The 24,463-nt window shown below is 40.7% G+C and overlaps 1 protein-coding gene across 1 annotated transcript in view; it reads left to right on the top strand.

Annotated features, from left to right (window-relative positions):
- Window positions 1-24,463, top strand: part of LOC121736086 (actin-interacting protein 1) — a 111,033-nt gene that overhangs the window by 38,057 nt on the left and 48,513 nt on the right. The window contains exons 3-10 of the mRNA XM_042127146.1: window positions 10,405-10,552; window positions 11,106-11,286; window positions 11,892-12,011; window positions 12,355-12,519; window positions 12,755-12,953; window positions 13,232-13,357; window positions 13,456-13,562; window positions 13,897-13,999. Coding sequence (XP_041983080.1) covers window positions 10,405-10,552; window positions 11,106-11,286; window positions 11,892-12,011; window positions 12,355-12,519; window positions 12,755-12,953; window positions 13,232-13,357; window positions 13,456-13,562; window positions 13,897-13,999 — 1,149 coding nt within the window. The remainder of the gene's footprint in view (window positions 1-10,404; window positions 10,553-11,105; window positions 11,287-11,891; window positions 12,012-12,354; window positions 12,520-12,754; window positions 12,954-13,231; window positions 13,358-13,455; window positions 13,563-13,896; window positions 14,000-24,463) is intronic.

Here is a 24,463-nt window from a genome sequence, read left to right as displayed (position 1 = left end):
ATTGTGAGATATCCATAAGAGATAGACATATACCATCGCGGAGTTTTCTGTAGACCTTTTCAATGTGTACAATACTTGGTATATTATTTTGATAAATCTGTACAAATTGTATCTTCCTTACAAATTGTATGGAGGCGGATGTTTGTGATGAGCCCCGGCACGGCCCGTCTCAGTGTGCTCACTCCTTTAAGGGGTTAAAGAAAACCGCATCAAAATCCGTTGCGTAATTTTAAAGATTAAAGGGAACCAAGGGACATGAGGAAAAAAAAGCGACTTTGTTTTATAATATACTAGCCACGCGCCCCGGCTTTGCACGGGTATAAAATATATTAAGTATAACCTATGTCACTCACTGAAAAAATAATTAAAATCGATTCAGTAGTTTTTAATTATATCATATTCATTACTACCCGTGGCCCGCATTGGTCGGTACGGTCGCAAACCTACGTCCCGCAAGTTTTAAATCTTTAATATCTTCGAAAATATATATAAAAGAATAAATAAAATATTCATTTAAATCATATGCTGTAAAGGGCAACATAGATCTATATTAAATCAATAATGTATTTAAAGTATTTAATTGAATAAGGATTATTGCCGCATTGGTTAAAATCGCTTCAAAAATTATCCATTATTTGAAGTTAAAAGTAAATGACAAAAATGTTATTGTAGGATATCCATAAGAGATAGACATAACATACCATCGCGGACTGCGGAGTTTTCTGTAGACCTTTTTATAGTATACAATACTTAGTACGTTATTTTGATAAATCTCGTAGGGTTCAGACTTCAGCCTGCGCTTGCAACGAAGCGGAAAAAAATGTAATCATTTACGACATCACATTAGAAACCCCAAAATTAACAGTATTTCCCCACTATTTAATGAATGTTATTATACTTATAAACACTCTATCTATTAAAGGGAACAAAGAGACATGAAGGAAAAAAAGCGACTTTGTTTTATAATATACGAGGGCTGCTATTTATGTATCCGGAATTAAAAAAAGAAACAAACATATATCATTTAATATGGTTTTATTGCTTTTCAAAATATTCGCCGCGATGATCGACACACTTTTGCATACGCTGGAACCAATTTTCATAGCACTTTTTCCATTCTGATTGAGGTATCTCCAAAACGTGCATTTTGAACGCATCAACAGCCTCTTCGCGGCTCGAAAAACGTTGACCACGTAATTTGTTCTTCGCGTATGGAAATAAAAAGAAATCGTTAGGTGCCAAATCAGGGCTGTACGGCGGATGACCAGTCAATTCGATCTTTTGACCCTCCAAAAACTGAGTTGTTTCAGCTGAGGTGTGACAGCTAGCATTGTCGTGATGTAATATGATTCTCCGTTGTCGGTTGTCCTTTCTTATTTCTTCAAAGACTTCTGGTAAACAAATGGTCGTATACCATTCAGAATTAACCGTTTTACGATTCTCTAATGGCACTGTAGCCACATGTCCATTAATTCCAAAAAAGCAGGCGACCATTTGCTTCAAAGTACTTTTTGCACGAGTAACTTTTGTTGGTTTCGGCTCATCTTGGAACACCCACACCGTTGACTGTTGTTTAGTTTCGGGGTCATATGCATAGATCCAAGATTCATCACCTGTGTAGATATTATAAACGGCTTTTGACGTACCACGGTTGTATTTTTTTATCATTTTTTTGCACCAATCGACACGAGCCCGTTTTTGATTGATTGTCAAGTTGTGCGGAATCCAACGCGAACATATTTTTTTTACAGCCAAATGTTCGTGTAATATCTTATGTATGCTCGTCATACTTATGCCTAAGGACGCCTCTATCTCGCGATATGTAACATGACGATCACGCATTATTAGTTCCCGCACAGCATCTATATTTTGTGGGACAACAGCTGTTTTTGGGCGACCTTCTTTATTTTCATCCGTGAGCATAGACCGCCCACGATTAAACTCACTGTACCAGTGATAAACAGTGGTTTTTGATGGTGCTTCATCTCCAAAAGTTGCGGTGAGTTGAATAAAGCACTGTTGTTGATTTAGCCCACGCCGAAAATCGTAGTAAATCATTGCACGAAAATGTTCACGCGTTAAATCCATGGCAAATGAAGACACGCAATTTTCAAAATGACGCCACAATGGAAAAATAATTGACAGTCACATGAAACAAAATGTATTCTTCAACCAAAGAGTTCTATTTTCAAATGTTGTAATTACTTTTTAAATATTGTTCTTGTAAGTGGCCAGTTCCGGATACATAAATAGCAGCCCTCGTATGTAATGAAGTTTTCGCACCAAGGATAATACAATATTATAAATTGTAATTGTAGTCCACCGCCTGTGTTGCTGCTGTGGTGCGTACGGGGTTGTGACGTGTGATGTTCCCGACTGCGTCTTGGGCATTTGCGTTGGAAGAGTAATGTCGTTTCTTGTGTGTGGGCAGGACGCTCTTTGGGTCGGGGCCAGGATGGTCCCGGTTCTTGGCTCAGTGCAGTCATGACAGTTATGAAATTGTACAGTGTTAGAGTCGTAAGTCGTAACGTATATTTAATATTGTTTTATTGAAAGTGGATGTCAGAGTCATAAATATTTTCCAAACCATCTAAAGTTGGTCCAAGCGAGGACTCAACCTTAGCTTCAAATGATCCAGGAGGATTTGTGTTAGGCCTGCCACCTCCTGCAAATATATATTGTTACGGACCTACGACATATGGTGCCATCTAGCGTCAAACCAGTGAAACTTATCGAGTGAACACAGACAACATGAATCCCCTACTCGATACTAGATGGCGCGCGAGTACATGCTCGAACTTTGTAGAAACATTCCACACTTGTTAATGCGAATCGGGTAAGGAACTATCTGGAACTCGTCTCGCCCATATAAATAGCCGCAGGTAGACAAGCCAGTAATTCAGTTTAGTCTGAGCGATCTTCAAGGCGAATTTGGAGTAAAAACAAGTGATCAATAGTGAATAAACTAGTGAAACCTACGACTTGGCTACAACCTAGGACAGTGATAGTGCTTAGTGTTTGGACCTAGTGCTTAGTGTTGGACTTAGCCCGGGCGCGTATTAGCGGCCAGGTCGCGGCGGCCATCGAAAGTATGGTGTGGCCGCTGGTCGTGTTGCGGCCAGGTGCGCGTGGTCTATGGCGGTTTCATACAAATTCCCGTATCTCTATCGTTGGCCGCGGCGGCCTGGCCGCTAGTGAGCGCCCGGGCTTAGTGCTTGTGAATAATGTCTTCAAGAGGGTCAGCAGCAGGCCTTTTCTCCAAATCCTTCGAACCCTGTTAGGGTTCGAAGGATTTGGTAACAATATGAATATAGTACTGAGTGTATTCCTAGGCTTTGAAGTTTAAAATATTATGTAGTTTTTGTTTACATACAAGATAAAATAAATAAAAAACTTCGTCCAGTGCTAAAACGTACAGCAGCTACACCCACAGACATAAAATATCATGCCACATAATATTACATATTATGAACTTAGATGGTTAAATAAAAATTACCCATTTCACCTGTTAAGAGGGACTTTTTTTCGGCTTTTGCCTTGTCTTTTTAACCGACTTCCAAAAACGAGGAGGTTTAATACGTTAGGCTGTGGATATTTTTTTCTGGTTGTGCATTTAGTGCTGTCCCAGCACGTTCTTATTTGTTCTGTATTTCTATTACAGAATGTGCTCATACAGTTAAATTCCGCCGTTAATTTTGTTCACCCATCGTTTTTGGATGAGGTGGAAACCGCTACCTTTTTTTATTTCCCACCAGGCACCACCTCCTTACTTTTTCCACAAGATGGTTTATTAACTCTTTTTCATTTTGGGAAAAATTAGGCCCAAGGGTTCTCTAATTCTCTTTGACATTCTACCAAATTTGAAATTACCAAACCGAAAGTAAAATAAGTAAATAAGTTTGTTAGCTTTGTGTACAAGCAATAAGCATACATATTTTGCAACTTCGACATATAATAATAATTATTAACCTGATAAATTATGAAAAAAACAAATATAACACGAGGGCTGCTATTTATGTATCCGGAATTAAAAAAAGAAACAAACATATATCATTTAATATGGTTTTATTCCTTTTCAAAATATTCGCCGCGATGATCGACACACTTTTGCATACGCTGGAACCAATTTTCATAGCACTTTTTCCATTCTGATTGAGGTATCTCCAAAACGTGCATTTTGAACGCATCAACAGCCTCTTCGCGGCTCGTGTTCTTCGCGTATGGAAATAAAAAGAAATCGTTAGGTGCCAAATCAGGGCTGTACGGCGGATGACCAGTCAATTCGATCTTTTGACCCTCCAAAAACTGAGTTGTTTCAGCTGAGGTGTGACAGCTAGCATTGTCGTGATGTAATATGATTCTGCGTTGTCGGTTGTCCTTTCTTATTTCTTCAAAGACTTCTGGTAAACAAATGGTCGTATACCATTCAGAATTAACCGTTTTACGATTCTCTAATGGCAGTGGCGTAGCGTGCCATCTCGGCGCCCGGAGCGGGAGACCCATTTTGCCGCCCCCATTCTACAGGGTGATTTTGAAATCTTAAACCAAATTTCAACAGTGGCTTCTACTCATGATACTGAAAACTTGCACAAAGAAAAAATTTTTTGGACAATAAAAAAATTTGAACTTTGTATGGAGATCGGTCAGCTGATATGTCAAGGCTCCATACAAAGTCCAATTTTTTTTTTTTCAGAATTCAGCAAAGTTGTAGAACAAAAGTTGTTCAGTATCATGAGTAAAAGCCACTGTTAAAATTTGGTTTACGATTTCAAAATCACCCTGTATAGGTCCTCAAATTAAATTAAATTTCACAGGCAATGAAGTATCTTTTATTGAAGGTAAAATAGGATGAGCGATTTTACAAGCGGATTCTACGGGCCTTTTGAGCAGCGAAGTCAGAAATAACTTTGTCAAAATCAATATTTGCAGCCAATTCTTGTTCAATCGACAATATAGCCAAGTTTGATAGTCTAGCGGAGCTCATAGCAGATCTGAGGTAATTTTTTATTAGCTTCAACTTCGAAAAGCTTCGCTCACAACTTGCAACACTAATCGCCAAAGTCAAATATATACGAATCAAGATGATTATATTTGGAACCGAAATTCCGAGATTCAGTTTTTGAATGAACTGGAGGAGCTCCAGTGGTCCTTTACCCCTTATATTATCTTCCTCTGATTCAGAACTGGCAACAAACTGCTGAAGACGCTTCCGCTCCATCTGAAACTCGTCTTTGTCGATGTCTTCTAATACATGGGAAAGATCACACTCGTACTTGCTGTCCAAAAGATTCGCTGGCGTCAAAAATCCGAACTTGTCCGATATTTCTTGAATTTGCTGGAATCGAGTCGTCATTTCTTGAATGATCTTGTCAAATGATGCGAACACCTCTCGACGGAGTTCCTGCTCGTGAGACAAAGCTGCATCTTCAAAAGATTCATCATCATGCATGCGTCTTTTCCTGCGAATTCTTCTCGTTTTTAGTTCGATTCCGAGTTTTTCGCAGAGAGTCTTAGCAAAGTCGATTGCGTCTTGGACGAAACGGTCTCTACTTTCCACTAGGAGGGTTTTTAAAGCGCAGAGTTTCTGAGTACACTTATCGACACTTAGTCCTCGTTGCTGCAGGTAAATCTGTGCGTCATCTACTTCAGGTAGCACTGCAGCCCAAAAGCCAAGAAAAGTTAGGAAGTTAAAGGACTGCATGGCTGTCAGGAGAAGACTGGCTCCTGATCTTGTTTCGGAAGTTTGAGATGAATCTGTTAATTCTTCCAGTACCTCAAGAACTAACTCAAACTTATTTTTAAGCATCTTGACAGCTACATGTCTAGCGCTCCAGCGCGTTTCAGTGACTCGTTTCACTGCTTGACCTGTGACGGCAACCAAAGCGTTCCATCGAGCAGTTGATGCAGAAAAGAAGGCAAATAGCTTCTCCAGAGTTCCAAAAAACGTCACGGAATTCACTGATTCAGAAGCAGCGTGTACCCCAGCCAAGTTTAGTGAGTGGTTTGTGCATGCAACGAATGTAGCTTTCGGATTCAGGGCTTTAATCCGGGCTTGAACTCCATTGTGGATCCCTGACATTGTGGCAGCATTGTCGTAAGCCTGTCCTCTCAGATTCTGTATGTCCAGTCCGTCTGATGTTATCTTCGCGATTATATCGTTGCTGAGATCTTCTGCATTTTTTCCTTTTGGTTCAAAGAAGTCGATGAAAGATTCAACCACGGCGACTTTTTCTCCTTCGATATGTACGTATCGCAGAACTTGGCTCATTTGGTCATTGTGGGAGATGTCTGGTGTACTGTCGAAGATTACGCAATAATATTTAGCTTCTTGAATACGACGGATGATGGTGGATCGAACTTGCTGTCCCAGTAAGTTTATAAATTCATTCTGGGTTTCTGGAGATAGATACGAAACTGGGACTCTTGCTCCCAGCTTTATCTTTGTCAGGTGTTCCATTAGAAGAGGGTCATATTTAGCTAGGAGGTGCACTAACTCCAGAAAGTTCCCGCGATTGCCACTATCATCTCCTCGAATGTCTTCTCGATGTCCTCTGAAGGCCAGATTCTGTTTGGCTAAGAACTGGATAATGTTCAGCAACCTGTACAGTACATCCCTCCACTTCTTCACCTCACTTTCGAAAACTTCTTGTTGTTTCTGATCGATGGTTGCTTTACGGTTCAGGCGAACTTCCAACTCCTTCCATTTCAAGAAGCTCTGCTCATGGCCCGGGCTATTTTCATGGTCTCCGATTCTTGGATTTAGCTTCCACCATTTGTTGAATCCTTCTTCAGATGCGAAGTTTGAGTCGGAATTGCCAAACAGCTTGCAACAAAAACAATACAAGGATTGCTTCGAAGGCGAGTACACCATCCATGTTCGGAGAACCTTTTCGCCGTTAGATAATGGTTTGTAGAACCACTCTTTGGTTAGTTTTCGGGTACCGCCTTTCGTTGAAGTCCCTGAGCGAACAACATCGGCAAATTTGCAATCGATGTGCTGTACTAAGTCAGATCCGCGACGTACTAGAAGTGTTCTGACTTCGTCGGTCATAGGAGAAGGCCAGCAACCTACATCGTCGAGATTCACATCTTTGGCTTCGGCAGGAGCAAAAGGCACGATTTCAATTATGTCTTTTTTGGCAACATTCACTTTTTCTGCAGGCTTATGACTAGATGCTTGAGATACTTCTGGTGAGTCGATTTCGTCTTGACCCTGCTCTGTGGTGGGACCAGAACGACTTTCAACTGCGACGGCAGGCACGTCTTCTTCTTGTTCCTGTAAAATAAGTTATGTATTCCCATGAATACAATAAACATCCCCTAATATAAAATTTCATCCGATTTGGTTCAGCGGTTAAGGCTCTAGAGCTGACAACTGAAAACAGATATACTAGTACATACGCACATACATACATACCTACACATTTTGATTTTTTTAGTTTTTCGGACTCGGTTAACGATATACACTCGAGAGCAATGAATCCGGGTCAGGGCCGCCCAAAGCACCTTAAAGAATCCCAAAAATCTCGGAAACTAAGAATGCTAGATTGATGTAATATATTGTGTTTATTAGATCATATAATACTCTCTAAATAACAGTAACTATATCAAGCTAGCACTCCCAGTCTCCGAGACTTTTAGGATTCCCCAAGGCGCTCCAAGCGACCCCGACCCGGATTCATTGCTCTCGAGTGTAGATAGAGAGAGAACCTATCCCAATCAAAATCTCAACTTCGATTTTTTTTACGATTATAAATACTTCCTCTATACTTCGTTCACTAGAAAGTAAAAATTACAACCTTGCAATTTATTGCGACCCAACCCATACTTGTTATGTCTAAAATAAGTAATAACAGGAGTAATTCTAGACCACGCACGATTCTAGATGGAAGAATCATATACCTAGGTACTTACACTGGAATCACTTCCGCTGCTGCAGGATGAGGATGCCACCGAAGACGTTAACGTGGCTTTCGAACCAGAACTGGAACTGAAATATTTCAGTAATGCACCTTGAGACTTCTTCGCATCTGCTTCTTTCTTAGCCCTTTTTTTGCGGAATTTGGCACCGCTTTCTTTGACTCTTTTCATTTTCAAAAACTAGTTCAAAGGTTGGGTGAAGTTCTAATGTTTAGTTTTAGAAGATTCAACAGTATTTAAACGATCGAAACACAATCGAAATGACTTTCGTTCCGAATCTGAAACTCTCGCGAAACAAAAATAATGCGTGATTGCGTAACGGTACTTCACGATGCACTAAATTCTAAAACAAACATAAACAAAAACAATTGCACGTGGCCAGCGCGCGTTGTTGCCGTTCCGTTCCGCTGATGCGATGTGCGAAAACAGGCAACGTCGCATTGTGCGTGCTGTTGCTGAGCGAATTCTTTATAAGTAGGTAATATCAATAATGGATGATGGAGGATACTGGAACAGGAACATAGGCTACATTTTATTTTGGAGAAAAATAGGGTTCCGTAAGATATTTGGGTTTTTCGGACGCAAGGTGCAAAAAATCAACCAGAAAAGTTACTTATTTTGCGTACGCTGCCTAAACTATAAAAGATAGAACCGTAAAATGTTCTAAGTAATTGTAGATCTTATAAATATCTACAAAAAAGTCCGCGACACACTATACCTATCTATGTCGAGTGAGGCACAATAACCATTTAATTATTTAAAAATCTTTAATTTTTTTTGGACTACATTTAAACGCGTTTATTTTACTCATGCTATTAATCCTTATCAAAATAAATTATTTTATCACTAAGTACAGTTTATGTAGATAATATTTGGTCTTTGAATGATTAAAATTGGACGTTTCATTTTGAAGTTATGGCGAAATTAAAATATTACGATAGTGGGCCGTGGGCGTCACCAAGGCGGGGGTGCGCGTACGGGAGGAAGACAATAATTATTTGTGTTGTGTGCAGCCTGCGAATAATGACTGCGTCGTCGATGTTAGTGTCGGAGTCTGTGAATTGACCTGGGAATCATTTTGCTGACCGAGTCTTTCCTGGGTAGGCTTTTTGCAGCGGTAACCGACATCCACGCGGGCGGAGTACTTTATATGGCAAAACAACGTTTGCCGGGACAGCTAGTACATATAATAAAACTGTAGAACCCAAATTTATGTACAAACAAAAAAAATGACAAAAACAGAGTCAGGCGGATGTAGGAAGAGCAATGAAACACATCGGGATTTTTTCCAATTCACCGGCGACATTTTTTGCCGCCCCCGCGGACTGCCGCCCGGGGCGGGCCGCCCCCTCCGCCCCACCCACGCTACGCCACTGTCTAATGGCACTGTAGCCACATGTCCATTAATTCCAAAAAAACAGGCGACCATTTGCTTCAAAGTACTTTTTGCACGAGTAACTTTTGTTGGTTTCGGCTCATCTTGGAACACCCAAACCGTTGACTGTTGTTTAGTTTCGGGGTCATATGCATAGATCCAAGATTCATCACCTGTGTAGATATTATAAACGGCTTTTGACGTAACACGGTTGTATTTTTTTATCATTTTTTTGCACCAATCGACACGAGCCCGCTTTTGATCGATTGTCAAGTTGTGCGGAATCCAACGCGAACATATTTTTTTTACAGCCAAATGTTCGTGTAATATCTTATGTATGCTCGTCATACTTATGCCTAAGGACGCCTCTATCTCGCGATATGTAACATGACGATCACGCATTATTAGTTCCCGCACAGCATCTATATTTTGTGGGACAACAGCTGTTTTTGGGCGACCTTCTTTATTTTCATCCGTGAGCATAGACCGCCCACGATTAAACTCACTGTACCAGTGATAAACAGTGGTTTTTGATGGTGCTTCATCTCCAAAAGTTGCGGTGAGTTGAATAAAGCACTGTTGTTGATTTAGCCCACGCCGAAAATCGTAGTAAATCATTGCACGAAAATGTTCACGCGTTAAATCCATGGCAAATGAAGACACGCAATTTTCAAAATGACGCCACAATGGAAAAATAATTGTCACATGAAACAAAATGTATTCTTCAACCAAAGAGTTCTATTTTCAAATGTTGTAATTACTTTTTAAATATTGTTCTTGTAAGTGGCCAGTTCCGGATACATAAATAGCAGCCCTCGTATGCAATCAGTGATATTTTAATTTGTTTGCATTATCTACAAGTTATTGTATTTTTTTTTATTTAATGATAATAATTGACTGGTACTTGTTTTTTTATAAAAACAGTAATTAATGCTTCGATCACCTCTGGTTTGCGCATTTTCTGTTTCATGTCTTGCAATAGGTCTTTTCCTCTGTATTTGAAGAGTGCTTACTTAGCTTCCCTCTAAAAATACCGTATAAATCATCTACAACAGATGGCAGAGGCCTTGTTTTTTAGTTACAAATTACAATTGTGTTTGGTTTCGCAGACGCGTCTGGCAAAGTCCGCATCTGGGACACGGTGAACAAGGAACACATCCTAAAGAATGAGTTCCAGCCGATCGGGGGCCCGATCAAGGACATCGCGTGGTCGGCCGACAGCCAGCGCATGGTCGTCGCCGGCGAGGGACGGGAGAGGTACGGATAGACATAATTATTATAACAGAAAATAATTAATAATAGTTTAAAATAAGTAATAAAACACGCTCTTTTAATTTTTTTTCAATATTTTTTAATAAATTATTGCACTGTCATTTTTCATAATAAACTACTGGAGATAGGTAAAAATCAAGCTTGAAGATTCCCTTACATACATACAGCCCAAGCTAATAAAAGCGTGTTAAAATATACCAAAGTTTGTGCTTTACATGTTAATTTTTTACACATTTACCCGACTTTTTTCACGTCCATTCGACAGTACCTGGAGGCCTACATCGGAATTCGGAATGCCGCATCCTACTCTAATAAACGTGAAATGACGTTAAAGTAGGCCGCAGCATACCGATTCGTTCGTTTGAGCCTCAAAACGGTTTGTCTCAACAAAAAAAAACCGAGTGTGCTTCAGACCACACAACTGAAGTAAAACTTTTTGAGCTCCATCTGTATGTACTTAGCATGTTATGTAGTAATGTTCTCGTCACGTTTACCAGCTACTACCCAAGTATTGTTGACGGTTCCCGTGATACCGTAGGTTCGGTCACGTGTTCATGGCGGAGACGGGCACGTCAGTGGGCGAGATCAGCGGGCAGTCGAAGCCGCTCAACTCCGTGGACTTCCGGCCCGCGCGGCCCTTCCGCATCGTCACCGCGTCCGAGGACAACACGCTCGCCGTCTTCGAGGGACCGCCCTTCAAGTTCAAGTGTACCAAGCAGGTGAGAGACCGGCCATAGACAGACCGCAAGTAGCAGTCGGGACAGACTACTGAAATTCGTACCGACCGCTCAAGGACTGCTAGAGCGGTCCGTGTATGACGGATATGAATTTAGTATGGAAACTGCAGATCGCTGTGCGGCGACCTCGACCATTATCATCTTGCAGTCGGTCTCGATTGCAAGATGCGTTCCGTCTATCATTTTTATAGTAGTTACTAGATGACGCCCGCAACAAATTCGTGTATCGCGCGGGAACCGTACATTGTTTCGGGATAAAAAGTATCCTATTTCCTTCCTCGGGACTCTATTATCTCCACACCGAATTTCAGCAAAATCGACAGACACACTTTCGCATGTATAATATTAGTATAGATATGGATAGCTGCAAATAAATGATAATGTTATTCTATAAAATTGATTTGTAAAACGACTGCTATGTTGACATATGTACCATAAAATATGTCTAATATGATGCGCCAACAAAATTCTTAACACCCATTGTAATCATAGTATTCTAGAAAATATTTACTTAAATACTTACTAACTCACTCACTCACTCATTCTCTCACTGACTCACTCACTCACTCGCTATTCTTCTCTTTCAGGAGCACACTCGTTTCGCGCAGGCGGTCCGCTACAGCCCCGACGGGTCGCTGTTCGCGTCCGCCGGCTTCGACGGCAAGATATACCTCTACGACGGCGCCACCTCCGAGCTGAAGGGAGAGGTGATGATGATGATGATACCAGCGGTTCTGCAACTTGTTTTGCTGGCACACCGTTTTCTAAAATGAACTTTTGAAGGATCCCCAAAATAAAAGAAAAAGTTCAAAGCCACTGTGGCGAAATGCGGATATTCGTCACGGACTCCGCATTAAAATTATCATTGAAGTGGCATCGTTTATAAAGTGACGATCCTTTAACCAATATTCTATCATTTTTTGGGACTCGAAGTATCTGCATACCGAAATTCATTAAAGTCAGTTCAGCTGTTCAAACATGAATAGGTAACCGACCGAATTTATAATTTATCCTACTAGTATGAACAATGAAATAAGCTTATTATTCCAGATCGGCTCCCCCGCCCATAAGGGCGGCGTGTACGGCATCTCGTGGTCGCCGGACGGCAAGCGGCTGCTGTCGTGCTCCGGTGACAAGACCTGCGCCATATGGGACGTCGAGACGCGCGAGAGGACCACCACTTTCAACATGGGCGCCGCCGTCGAGAACCAGCAGGTGGGTGGTCCATGACGGCAGGTGTGACGTCAGAGATGGCAGCTGTGACGTCACTGACGATAGCTGCCTGCTGGGTGTCATTCAGTGTAGTGTAGTGCAGGTGCCCCTATGATAAACAGGGCTTGTTTTTGAAGTTTTGTTTGTTACTTTTTTTTAAATATAAATTTAACTTCTTATTTTATATTACATTTTTTTTTCTTCAATATGGTAATGTATGCGTTAACCGTGATACCAGGTGTCGTGTCTCTGGCAAGGCGCTCACCTGCTGTCGGTGTCTCTGTCGGGCGACATCAGCTATCTGGACGAGTCCAACCCGGACAAGCCTCTTCGCGTGATCACCGGCCATAACAAGCCGATCACGTGCCTCGCGCGCGCCGCCGCCCTCTACACCGCCAGCCACGACGGCGCCGTCACCGCCTGGGATGTCAATACTGGTGAGTGTGAGCTCCGAAATGTTAGCCAGTGTACTGCCGGTGACGTCACTACAGGCGAGTGAGGGTATGTTCCGAATTGTCATTAGGGTCAATTCAGACCGCGACGAGTAGATGCTTTTTTAAATTTGTATGGATTCAAAATCTGTCAAAACCATACAAATTTAGAAATGCATTTACGCGTCGCGTCTGGGATGACCCTTAGGGATAATATTTCCGGCGGCCCGAAGAGCAGCGGTAACGGCTGAATATTGACGTGCCATTTAAACACTCTTTTGCAGGTTGCGGTCGTCGCGTGGGCGGCGTGGGTCACGGCAACCAGGTGAACGGCATGTGGGCGGGCGGAGACACCCTCCTCACTGCCGGCATCGACGACTGCCTGCGCCGCGCCAAACAACCCGCTGAAGGTATTTTTGGCCTATTTTTGCTCTACAACGGTACGGAACCCTTCGTGCGTGAGTCCGACTCGCACTTGGCCAATTATTAAGATGTTATTGTGTGTCAGGCGAGGTGGCGGTGTACGGGGGCTCGGCGCTGGCTCTGGGCTCGCAGCCGCGCGCGCTCGACCACGTGCCCGCCGAGGACCTCACCGTCGTCGCCACAGTCAAGGAGGTGAACACACGTTTTGAAATTCTATTGAATAACAGAATCTGGCCGGCCGGATGTTTTTGCATCCGCCTACGTCCCAGGATGAACCGTACATATTGTTAAGCCGCATCCGTCAGCTGCGACTTATGAAAACGTTCGATAATTTGTTTCTAGCTAAACTTAAGGCTATAAAGCGGCACCTGGTGGCAAATAAAAATCTCATGGTGTAAAAATAATATGTTAGTAACGCGCTTATCCGCTCGCGGCTCGTGTCTTCAATTATACTAAGTAATATTAAACACGTATCACAACGATATACATAGTGGTAGACTCTTGCTAAACCCCGGTTGTATTTCAGCTGATCGTGGTGGTGGGTGATGTGAAGCAGTCGTCGCTGGCGATCAGCTACGAGCCCACGTGCGTCACCATCGAGCCCACGCGCCGACACGTCGCGGTCGGAGGTTAGTGCTTACACCTTAAACGGAGTAAACAGAACTAACAAGTTGACCGACTCAGAAGAGATCTATAAATTTATATATTTGACGTAGTAAGTCATATCGGCGGGCGCGCGCAGTACTTTAATGTGCCGGTTGGCAGCGGGCGAGATGAAGCAACTGCAGACGACTATGAAATACTCTGCGCAGCTAGCGACACGAAGCTATTGACACTTATTTATAGAAATACATAGAAAACAGTAGTGTCGCGACGACACGTCGTCTACTGCGACTTCATGTAGCCGGCTTCCAACTTGTACTTTTATGCGTAAGTGTCTAAACACACTAGGCTGAATTACGCCGGCGTAATTTCCGCCGCAAATGTCAAACGCATACAAAATACGGACGGAACGCGACGTAATAGTGTGTCACCCCTCGCGTTCGGCCTGTATTTTGTATGCATTTGAAATGCGGCGTAAACGCGGCGGAATTTACGCCGGCGTAATTCAGCCTAGTGTGTTTAGACACTTACTCAGCATTGGGAAACATGTTGAAAGTGACAGCCCCGCCCAACTCGCGTATATTCGCCCGTTTGTTTGAAGTCGAGGTACTCCTTAGATCTGTCTACTCTGCCTTATACCAGGCCTGTCCCACTCGCGCCTTTAGGTATCGAACTGTAAGTAACCCTTTAAAGGGGCAGATCACAAGGGACTCACAAGCGAGCGGTGACGCGCGCCCAAGATTTTTTCGTCGCATATATCTACGTACTGATTTAACCGCTGTGACAGAATCATTATTAGACCCAGTTTCATCAAGCGATGTTAAATAAATAATGGCTTGTTAAATCAGTTATCGGCCTGTTAGAGCTATCGAGCGTTCCACCATACGCTAATGTCATGTCAAATCGCCTAACACGGTGTAAAATTTTAATTCCTGCTGGGGAGGTCCGTTAAATATATAACAGGCCGTTATAATAGTCAAAACAACAACTTTCAAAGACAATAATATGCAATATCAATAAAAGAATCTGTTTTGACTTTTGAGTCTTTCCGCCATGTTTCCGCTACGTCCTTATTATTAATTATTTTCATAGTTATGAATAATTATTTATTTTCACTGTGTCAAAAATTGAGCCTTCGGATTTTCCTTGACATTGCAAATATACTAACTTGTATGAAAATTACCAAACCGAAATATGTAAATAAAAGTTTGTATTATGATTCATGTTTTCAGCTTTGAAAGATAATAATTATTAACCTGGTAAATTAAGAAGAACTATTATAGCGTAACAAATGTATGCGATCAGTGATATTTTAATTTGGTCGCATTATCTACTATTATACTAATAAGGAACAAAGTCAAAGAAATATTTCAATAAAGTAATTTAAGACTTTAAAATACAAAAAAAGATAAAAAAATACACAAACATAGCAAATAAACCAATTTGTTACAAACAAACCGCATACTACACATAAATAAACACAAGTTACTATGTTTAAGTTGTAAAAAATTCCTGACCAGCTCCTACACTATAATCGAATATAAAACTATTATAAAATATACGTTGGGTTACTAAAATTTGATTATTACTATAAAAAAGTTTGCTATTAGTAGCTTTAGTAATTAAAAGACGATTATTTTATTTTCTAAAAGGTGACAATCTTGATTTCGTCAGAAAGGGTACCTCTTACGCGATAGAAAGAGAGCGCACATGTAGGCAAATATAATTGTAGGCACCTAGGCGCGGTCGGAATTTGAACTTTATAGTATCGCAGCAAGAGTTGTTATTTTTTTAAACGGGTTTCACGAGTTGGACTTCTGTTGGTACTACTAATATATATTCTGTGCTTATACGTCCTATTCTCGTAATGCCGTAACCTGCAATCTTATTGAATTGACAGATATTTGCACGATGTCTCACGCAATTGAAGTCTGTCAAATCTATACAATTTGGGTATCATTTAAGCTATCACCAATTTAATTAGTTTTGTGTTTCTTAAATAATAGGGTTTGTCCTCAAAATAGTAGATCTGTCACCAAAATGTAGTCACCAAACAATGCAAAATCAGTTCCACAATAAATCCTGAGATATAAGGTCTAGTACCAAATAAATGTTTTTGTATGTATTATAATAGGTGTGTCCTAATAAGTATTTAAGCAAACCAATTTAAAGAGATCACCAATAAATCATATTATGTTACTAGAAAATTGCATTAAGTTCAAATAAAAAATTAGTGTTGTCATCATCGTTTCAACCAAAAGATTCTGCTACTTAACTAGACTCCCAAGGTTCTAAATTTCCACTGGTAGTATAAATTATATTTAAATAAAATTTTTAGCAGAGTAGTAAATAAAACAATTAAAGTAAAAATAATCAATATTTATTGTTTAAAATAATTACCACTGAACAATCAGCGCTGGTTTAAAATAGCTGGCTTATGGCTAGCAGAATAGTAGATAAAACACTTACTTAAAGTTAAAATAATCAATATTTATTCTTAAAAATAATAACCACTGAATAATCAGCTCTGGTTTAATAGCTGGCTTATGGCTAGCATAATTGTAGATAAAACACTTAATTAAAGTTAAAATAATCAATATTTATTGTTAAAAAACAATAATCACTGAATAACCTGAGTTTTAACGCCGACGCCGAATGGGCCGGCTCGACCGGAGAAATACCACGTTCTCACAGAAAACCGGCGTGAAACAGCGCTAGCGCTGTGTTTCGCCGAGTGAGTGAGTTTACCGGAGGCCCAATCCCCTACCCTATTCCCTTCCCTACCTTCCCCTATTCCGTTCCCTTCCCTACCCTTCCCTATTACCCTATTCCCTCTTAAAAGGCCGGCAACGCACTTGCAGCTCTTCTGATGCTGCGAGTGTCCATGGGCGACGGAAGTTGATTTCCATCAGGTGACCCGTTTGCTCGTTTGCCCCCTTATTTCATAAAAAAAAAAAAATAATAATAATAATCAGCGCTGGTTTGGATTTCTGGCCGATAAGCACATTTTTTGCTTCTGGTGGGGGGTTGGCCAGCTATAAGCGTATGGCTAATCCGATAATATGTTTGCACATATATTTCTTGTAAAACGCAGGGCACTTGCATTTCCCATGCATCCAATCAATATTGTGCGGTAGATCCACTCTCCATTTGCTGAACCATTGGACTTTGTATTCATCAAAATCAGTCCATGTATTTTCAAAGTTTTGTATTTTGTTTGCCTTACCAGCCGGTACTTCGTAGTGTTTAAAAGCATCGTCACTATACGTCAGTATTACTTCTTTAGGCAACTTAGCCCATTAGGCAACTTAGCCCATTAGGCTTCTGTCCAGTCTTTCAGAGTCATAGTTGGTAATGTCGCAAATACTTCATCGACAGCTAACGACCATCCATTTACAAACTCTGAAGCAACTGTCAAAAAACGAGACAGTGGCAAACGTTCACGGAGCGTGTATTCTTTCGTATCTTTGATTACTCGGTTATGTGATTTTAGTGCATTATTAGTCGCTGGTGAACCCATGTGAGCCCCCAAATACCAGTTACGGTTTTGTATGAGCCATTGCTCCTTAAAATACTGGATGAAAGTTGTCTCATCCTCCCATTTCTTCAAGAATGCTTGTGAAGCTAACTCGAACGTTTCTGAATCAGTCACTGCTTGGAGAGAATCCACATCTGTCAACAAATCTTTGTGAACATTTTTTCGCGTATCTTTCTCTACATGAGCTTGAATTTTTTTTTTAGCATGTGCCCAACACATTCGAATTGTGACATCTTCACCAAATACCATAAATGCATTTTGTATTGCTTTCGCTGCGTCACATACTAGAACTTCTGGTTTGAAGGTTTGTGAGTACAAGTTAAAGATATTAGTCTTGATGGCATCGAACAACAACTTAAAGTCTTCTTTTTCCTCATTAGTGGCAACCCCAAGCCCGAATGGATGAAATCGTTTATTTTTGTCTGTACTTCCAACGACAAGAACGGGGAATCCTTGCCACACCAACTTGTATGTAGCATCAGCATGAATAACTTTTACGTCACGTGCTTTTTGCAGCAAATATTTTGTTGATAGTACAAATCTAAAGCGTGGTGAACTAGTTTCTTCAATCACTTCATACCCAATAACATAAACTTCATGTTCGTTGTCAGGAATTGGTGAATGAGACCTTAGCCAAGCTTCCAATTCGCCTAGGCTGATCGTGGGCTGTCCGTATTTACAACGGCGTCTGTCAATTAAATACGTCCTTACTTGGGACATTTTTGGCACTTTAATACCATTAATTTTAGTCAAATTTGCACGTATGGCTTTTGGTTTGAGATGTAAGTCGTATAATTTGTTTATTTCTTCCTTTACTCTGTCACTAAGCCCATAACAAGCGAGCGTTTTTGAATCGTGGTCATGATCAGAATCTGTCCGAAACAACACTACTTCATCCGAGAATGAGTACACGAGTAAATACAACTGAGCTGAACACTGCGGTCCCTTCCGCACCACTTTATTACATCTAAAGTACTTTTTTCTCCCTTCCTCTACATCATGCGTTCGTAGAAAAGACCAAATTTTTTCAGCCTTTATATACTCCTCAGCACTGTTGTAGTGTTTCTACAGATAGATAGGGATGGAATGAAACAACCAAACCCGATGAGTGCTGTTCTTACACTGATTTATTAAGTAAAATGTAACAATGTTAATGAATGTAAACTGCTGACACAAAGCTCTCACTCAGCAGTTAACCTAATACATTATTGTACTTTGTACATCCTGGGACTCAGGGAAAAGGATGCTGAATGATGTAAAGAAGTAAAACTTAATGTCCATACGTAACCTAATGTCTCTATAATGTTTGTCTTATACCACTTTATGTCACAGTTAAAATTAATAATCACTAATTTCACTTTCACTAATTTTCGGAACTGACAATCGCACAGATTTTTTACACTTGCCACTTGTTTTCACACATGACTGCGTACTGGTGCTCGGAGGAAACACACCCGATGATGATGATGGCTGCTGCTTTGTAGGCAGCTCCGAAAGTTCCACGTTAGTGGCCTCCACCGCCCGCAGAACCACCGGGGCAGTGACAGCAGAGGACACTCGAAACTGTTGTTGGCTCGTTTTACGAACACGACGGACGACGTGAATGCACCCCCCTCTAAGATCAGCAGTGTCAGCGTGGCGTAGATCGCAGTATAGTGGTGTACATCGTGTACACTGACGGGAGAGTAAACCACATCAGCTTCCTTTTTTATGTTCTCCAACTGCATCTTCATCTGATCCCAAGTATGACTGTGATTGTCCGGTATGAAATTTTTAGGTAGTGTAGAATTTAGAATATGATTAAGGACAGAAAATTCTGGTACTGGAACTATGTCAGGCTTTGTAGATAGTTTTATAAGATAGTTAGTGTGTCCGTAAATTGTAACGGATCTACTCTTCAAAACGCATCCCGACGCTATGTCCATGAGTCCGTTTCCTTGTAAGGTAATCATTTCTATTGTGTCCGAGCAGAAAAGTCGCGCTTGGCAATTTTCGCAGCACGAGAACAACCACCTGTTATTAGCACGTAATTTGATCCACCGCTCTTCGCACTTAATTGTTTTAGTTGTACATAATGTTTTATTGTTTGTATGTAGATTACAGAAAGAATTATTTATTTGTTGCTCATAAATTGGTCTATCGAAGGCACACAAGACTTTTCCTGAGGATAAATGCATACAAAAATTAGTATCTTCTTCTCTTAGTAAAATAAATATTTCCTTTTGTAAATTAAAAGCTATGTAATTTGTAAATGTTTCAATAATAAGATTACTATTTAAAGGTATACTGTATATTTTGTCTAGCTCGAATGATTCCTTAGAAATTAAAGGTATTTTTATCTCTATGACTAGGAACGATCTTCCGACTTTTGAGTTAACTTTCATGACCTTGTATAATTCCTGTAAGTCTTCTTCACTAGTAGGCAAAGTTAGGTCTCCTCTTAATTGATTCGAAATAATGTGCATCTGTTGTTGCAGCTGTTCTGAAGGTATTAAATCTGCGTCCAAGTGTCCATGAGATAAATCAGTTACTGTATCGACTAAATTATCTTGTATACGTCGAAGATTCGATATTAAAATCTGTGCCGACAGAATTGATGATATAGTATTAAGTTGATGCTCGCTGTCCGATTGTACTCGATTTAAAATATTTGTAAAGTTTTGTAAATGTGACTGTATCATGCTAAATTGCTTATACATAATATCTTCATTTCTGCGTAATATGTTCGACTGTGCCTCAATAATGTTCGTTTGATTTTTCAGAAGGCTTCGTAAGTGATTGGAGTCGTACGAAATCTTCTCTATGTCTTTTTCATATTGTTTCAGAAACCTGTCGTCGAGAACTCCGAATAATGCGTTAGCTACATAACCCACACCATTAATTATGCCTCTCTTCTGTCGTTTATTAGTTTTATATTGCAGCAATACATTATAATGTTGAAGTTCCGATAGTTCATGTTGTAATTGTTCGGCTATGATTATATACTGCGGTGAAAGTTGTGAAGTATCTTTCTGTATGTGTTTTACGTACTTCTGTAAATATGAAAGACTCGTCCAATAGGTTGACATATTATAGTAAACAACTAATTTCCATTCATCCCTGATTAAGTTAATATCGAACTGTTTGTCGAAATACAGGCTTTGACTCGAGTTGAAATTAGATATATTGTAGGTTCCCTGTGTGGGTGAAATTGTAAATAAAAACATAACAAGTAAAGTAAATATAAAATTACATAAATTATTTCTTCGAGGTCGACGTCGAGATGGCGGTAGCTGGTTTGTTTGGCTTTCTGGTTGTACCCTGCTCATTGTTCCAGGGGTCACGACATGTCGATCATGATCACTAGAGCTGCTGTTTACCTGTACGGTATCGCTCTCCTGGACTGGAAGCCGTGAAAGTTTTAAAATTGGCCTTTTCAATATACCATTCTTGGTCTTAACCGATACCACTCTCACGTACCCATCCTTGCCTGGATGTACCTCGACTATCCTGCCTAAAGCCCATTTCCCGGGAGGTAAATTGTCTTCCTTCACCAGAACTATGTCGTCCACTTCAAAGTTCCTCGATGGACTCTGCCATTTGGATCGTGTTTGAAGCTGCTGAAGGTACTCCGAAGACCACTTCTTCCAAAAGTTCTCCTGTTCATGGCTTGTACCATGTGCCATCTGGTGTTAAGATTAAGATGTTCCGGTTCAGCCTGTGGACGAGACAGCAAAGGTCCCCCTACGAGGAAATGTCCAGGGGTCAGGTAATCATCATCAGGATTCTCCGTCAACGCAACCAATGGTCGTGAATTAAGGCAGGCCTCTATCTGCTGTAGCGGGGTGTTAAATTCTTCGTAGGTAAGTCGCTGCTCGCCTATCACTCGTCGAAGATGATATTTGAGAGATTTCACAGCGGCCTCCCATAGACCTCCTGCCGATGTAAATGACGGTGCGTTGAAAGTCCATTTGATATTATAGCTGTTTATGTTCGCGAAGAAATTCCTGTCAATTGTGGCCGAAATCTCTTTGTACTCCTTAGTCAGCAATCTGTTAGCGCCTTTAAAATTTGTCCCATTGTCACTGTACATATGACTCGGGGTGCCTCGTCGGGCACAAAACCGACGAAAGGCTGCAAGGAATCCAGGGGTGCTGAGGTCGGACACGAGCTCCAAGTGAACGGCCTTGGTCGATAAACAGACGAACACGGCTACGTATCCTTTCGTTGTTCTTATCCCACGCCCCTTTTGTGCTTTAATGTCAAAATATCCTGTGAAGTCCACACCTGTAATGTTAAATGGACGCGAAGGAGTTACGCGTGGTTCGGGTAGATCTGCCATGATCTGTTGATGATTCTGGTGGCTGTAACGCCTGCATGTAACGCACTTACGTAACTCTCTTTTAACAGTACGGAGCCCGCTCAGTATCCAGTATTTGTATCTAATGTGTGATAAGGTAAGTCTGGGTCCGCCATGTAAAGTTAAAGAATGAGCTTGCTGTATAATTAGTTCTGTGAGACGACTATGATTCGATAAAATAATTGGATTTTTCGCACAGCCTTCTAAATGCGACTTATTAAGTCTGCCACCGACTCTCAGTAATCCGTCATCCTTACTAATAAACGGATTTAAGCATAATATTTTACTATTTATAGGTAATTTTCTATTCTGTAATAAACAACTAAATTCTTCCTTAAATTCTATTGATTGTACAGTTCTAATTATAATACAATATGCATTTTCCATTTCAACAGCTGACAAATAATTCTGATGTGGCACATTTTGCTTGTTGCGAAGCCACAGGATGTAACGTGATAGCCATGCCACTGTTGTTGCGACACGTGCCAATGAACTGTATTTATTCAATAATTGTAATATTAAAGTCTTATGTTTTATAATTGTAGTTGATAAAGTCGCGTTCACACTAGGCTTAATTTCTTCAATACATGTAGTTAAATAAGAAACGTTTTCAATTGAACTTATATCTAACTTGTTGAGCCATTCTGGGCCCCACCATAACGAATGGGATTCTAGTTGTGCAACTGTCAATCCTCTTGTAGCACAGTCTGCTGCATTTAATTCTGTGCTCACATGATGCCAACGTGAAGGTTCGACAATTTCTGTAATCTTTTGCACTCTGGTGGATACAAATTTCTGCCATCTGTGAATGTCACCTTGAATACAAGCCAATGCAATCATAGAGTCACTTCAGCAGTGTACCTCATATTGACTGTCTGTCATTGTAGCCAGAACCTTATCTAAAAGATTAGCCAAAAGATGTGCGCTACATAGTTCAAGCTTAGGTAGAGTTAACTTGTTCTTCAAAGGAGCGAGTTTGGTTTTCGCCGTAAGTAGCCTCGTTGTGCACACGCCTTTACTGTTTGTAGTGGTAATGTACACCACGCTTGCGTAAACCTTTTCCGAGGCGTCGCAAAGCCCATGTATAATGTATTTATGAGTATCACCCAAGTATCTCGGTAATTCGAATTTATCCAAATGTTGAAAATCCTGTTTTAATGTTTTCCAATCACAAATTATCTGCTGAGGAAGCTCATCATCCCAGGTAATGTTCGGTTCCAACCAAGTTCGTTGAAACAAAATCTTAGCTCTTACTGTAAGAGGTGAGAGCCACCCCAGCGGATCGAAAATCTTCGAAATGTTGGAGAGTAGTTGTCGTTTTGTAAGGTGATCCTCGCTATTTAAATCCACGAATTTATTTTGAAATGTAAATGAGTCTGTTCTAGGACTCCAACGTAACCCTAATGTTTTTCGCGATTCAGCACATTTGAAATCTAGCGAAATGTCCAACTGTTCTGGTGACAAGTTTTGTGTGAGCTCCATGTTGTTACTGGACCATTTACGAATGTTCATGCCTGCTGTGTTGAAAATATCAATAATCTGTTTCTGTAAATCTCTCGCTTTCTCTATAGAACTCTCACCTGTGAGGAGATCGTCCATATAGAATGACGTCAAAATAGCATGTGCTGCTAGAGGAAAATCATCCTTATGGTCTAAAGCGAGCTGTTTCAGGGTTCGCATGGCAAGATACGGCGCAGACTTAGTTCCATATGTGATTGTCGTTAATTGGTATTCTTGCGGCGAAGAGTCTGCAGTTTTTGCGGTCGAGAAGATGTCTCTCCATACGATTCTCTGAAGATGCTGGTCACATTCTCTGACAAAGAACTGACGGAACATCTTTTCCAAATCCGCTGTAGTGACGATTTTATGTTTACGCCACGATAAAATTAAACTATGCAAATCGCTTTGTAGATTTGGGCCTTGAAGCATCAAATCATTCAAACTGTACCCCGTAGAAGTTTTTGAGGAGGCGTTAAAAACGGTTCTCAGTTTAGTTGTTGTCGAGTCAGCTTTTAAAACTCCATGATGCGGGAGATAGTACGAAGGCTCTACCTTTTTTGTTACAGGTTTCATATGTCCTAAACTTAGATATTCCCTCATAAACTGTGTGTAACTTTCTGAGAATTCTGTATTTTTTGTCATTTTACGTTCCAAATTATATAATTGTGCTATCGCCTTCGGTCTAGAGGTTCCCAGATGTTTCTCAAAGTCCTGTTTCATCGGAATCGCAACTTCATATCTACCGTTCTGAAATCGTCTCGTGGTCGACTGGTACAGTTGTTCGCAATACTCATCTTCCTCCGAGCGGGCAGTCGAGGAGCTCTGAACCTCCTCGAGCTCCCAATACTGCGAAATATCGGCTAGATTGTTCAGCACGACACAGCAGTTAAATGTCTTCACGTCCCCTGACAAGATCATTTTTTTATTTACATTCATTAACATTGTTACATTTATTAAGTAAAATGTAACAATGTTAATGAATGTAAACTGCTGACATAAAGCTCTCACTCAGCAGTTAACCTAATACATTATTGTACTTTGTACATCTGGTCCTTCGAGCCGGATCACAGTCTCCTCTTGACAATATTTGTTCAGAACATTTTGCTGACTTAA

The sequence above is a fragment of the Aricia agestis genome, chromosome 18, assembly GCF_905147365.1.
Source record: "Aricia agestis chromosome 18, ilAriAges1.1, whole genome shotgun sequence".
Taxonomy (NCBI): domain Eukaryota; kingdom Metazoa; phylum Arthropoda; class Insecta; order Lepidoptera; family Lycaenidae; genus Aricia; species Aricia agestis.
Note: the sequence above shows the minus strand (reverse complement) of the source record. Positions and strands in the feature narration are given on the sequence as shown.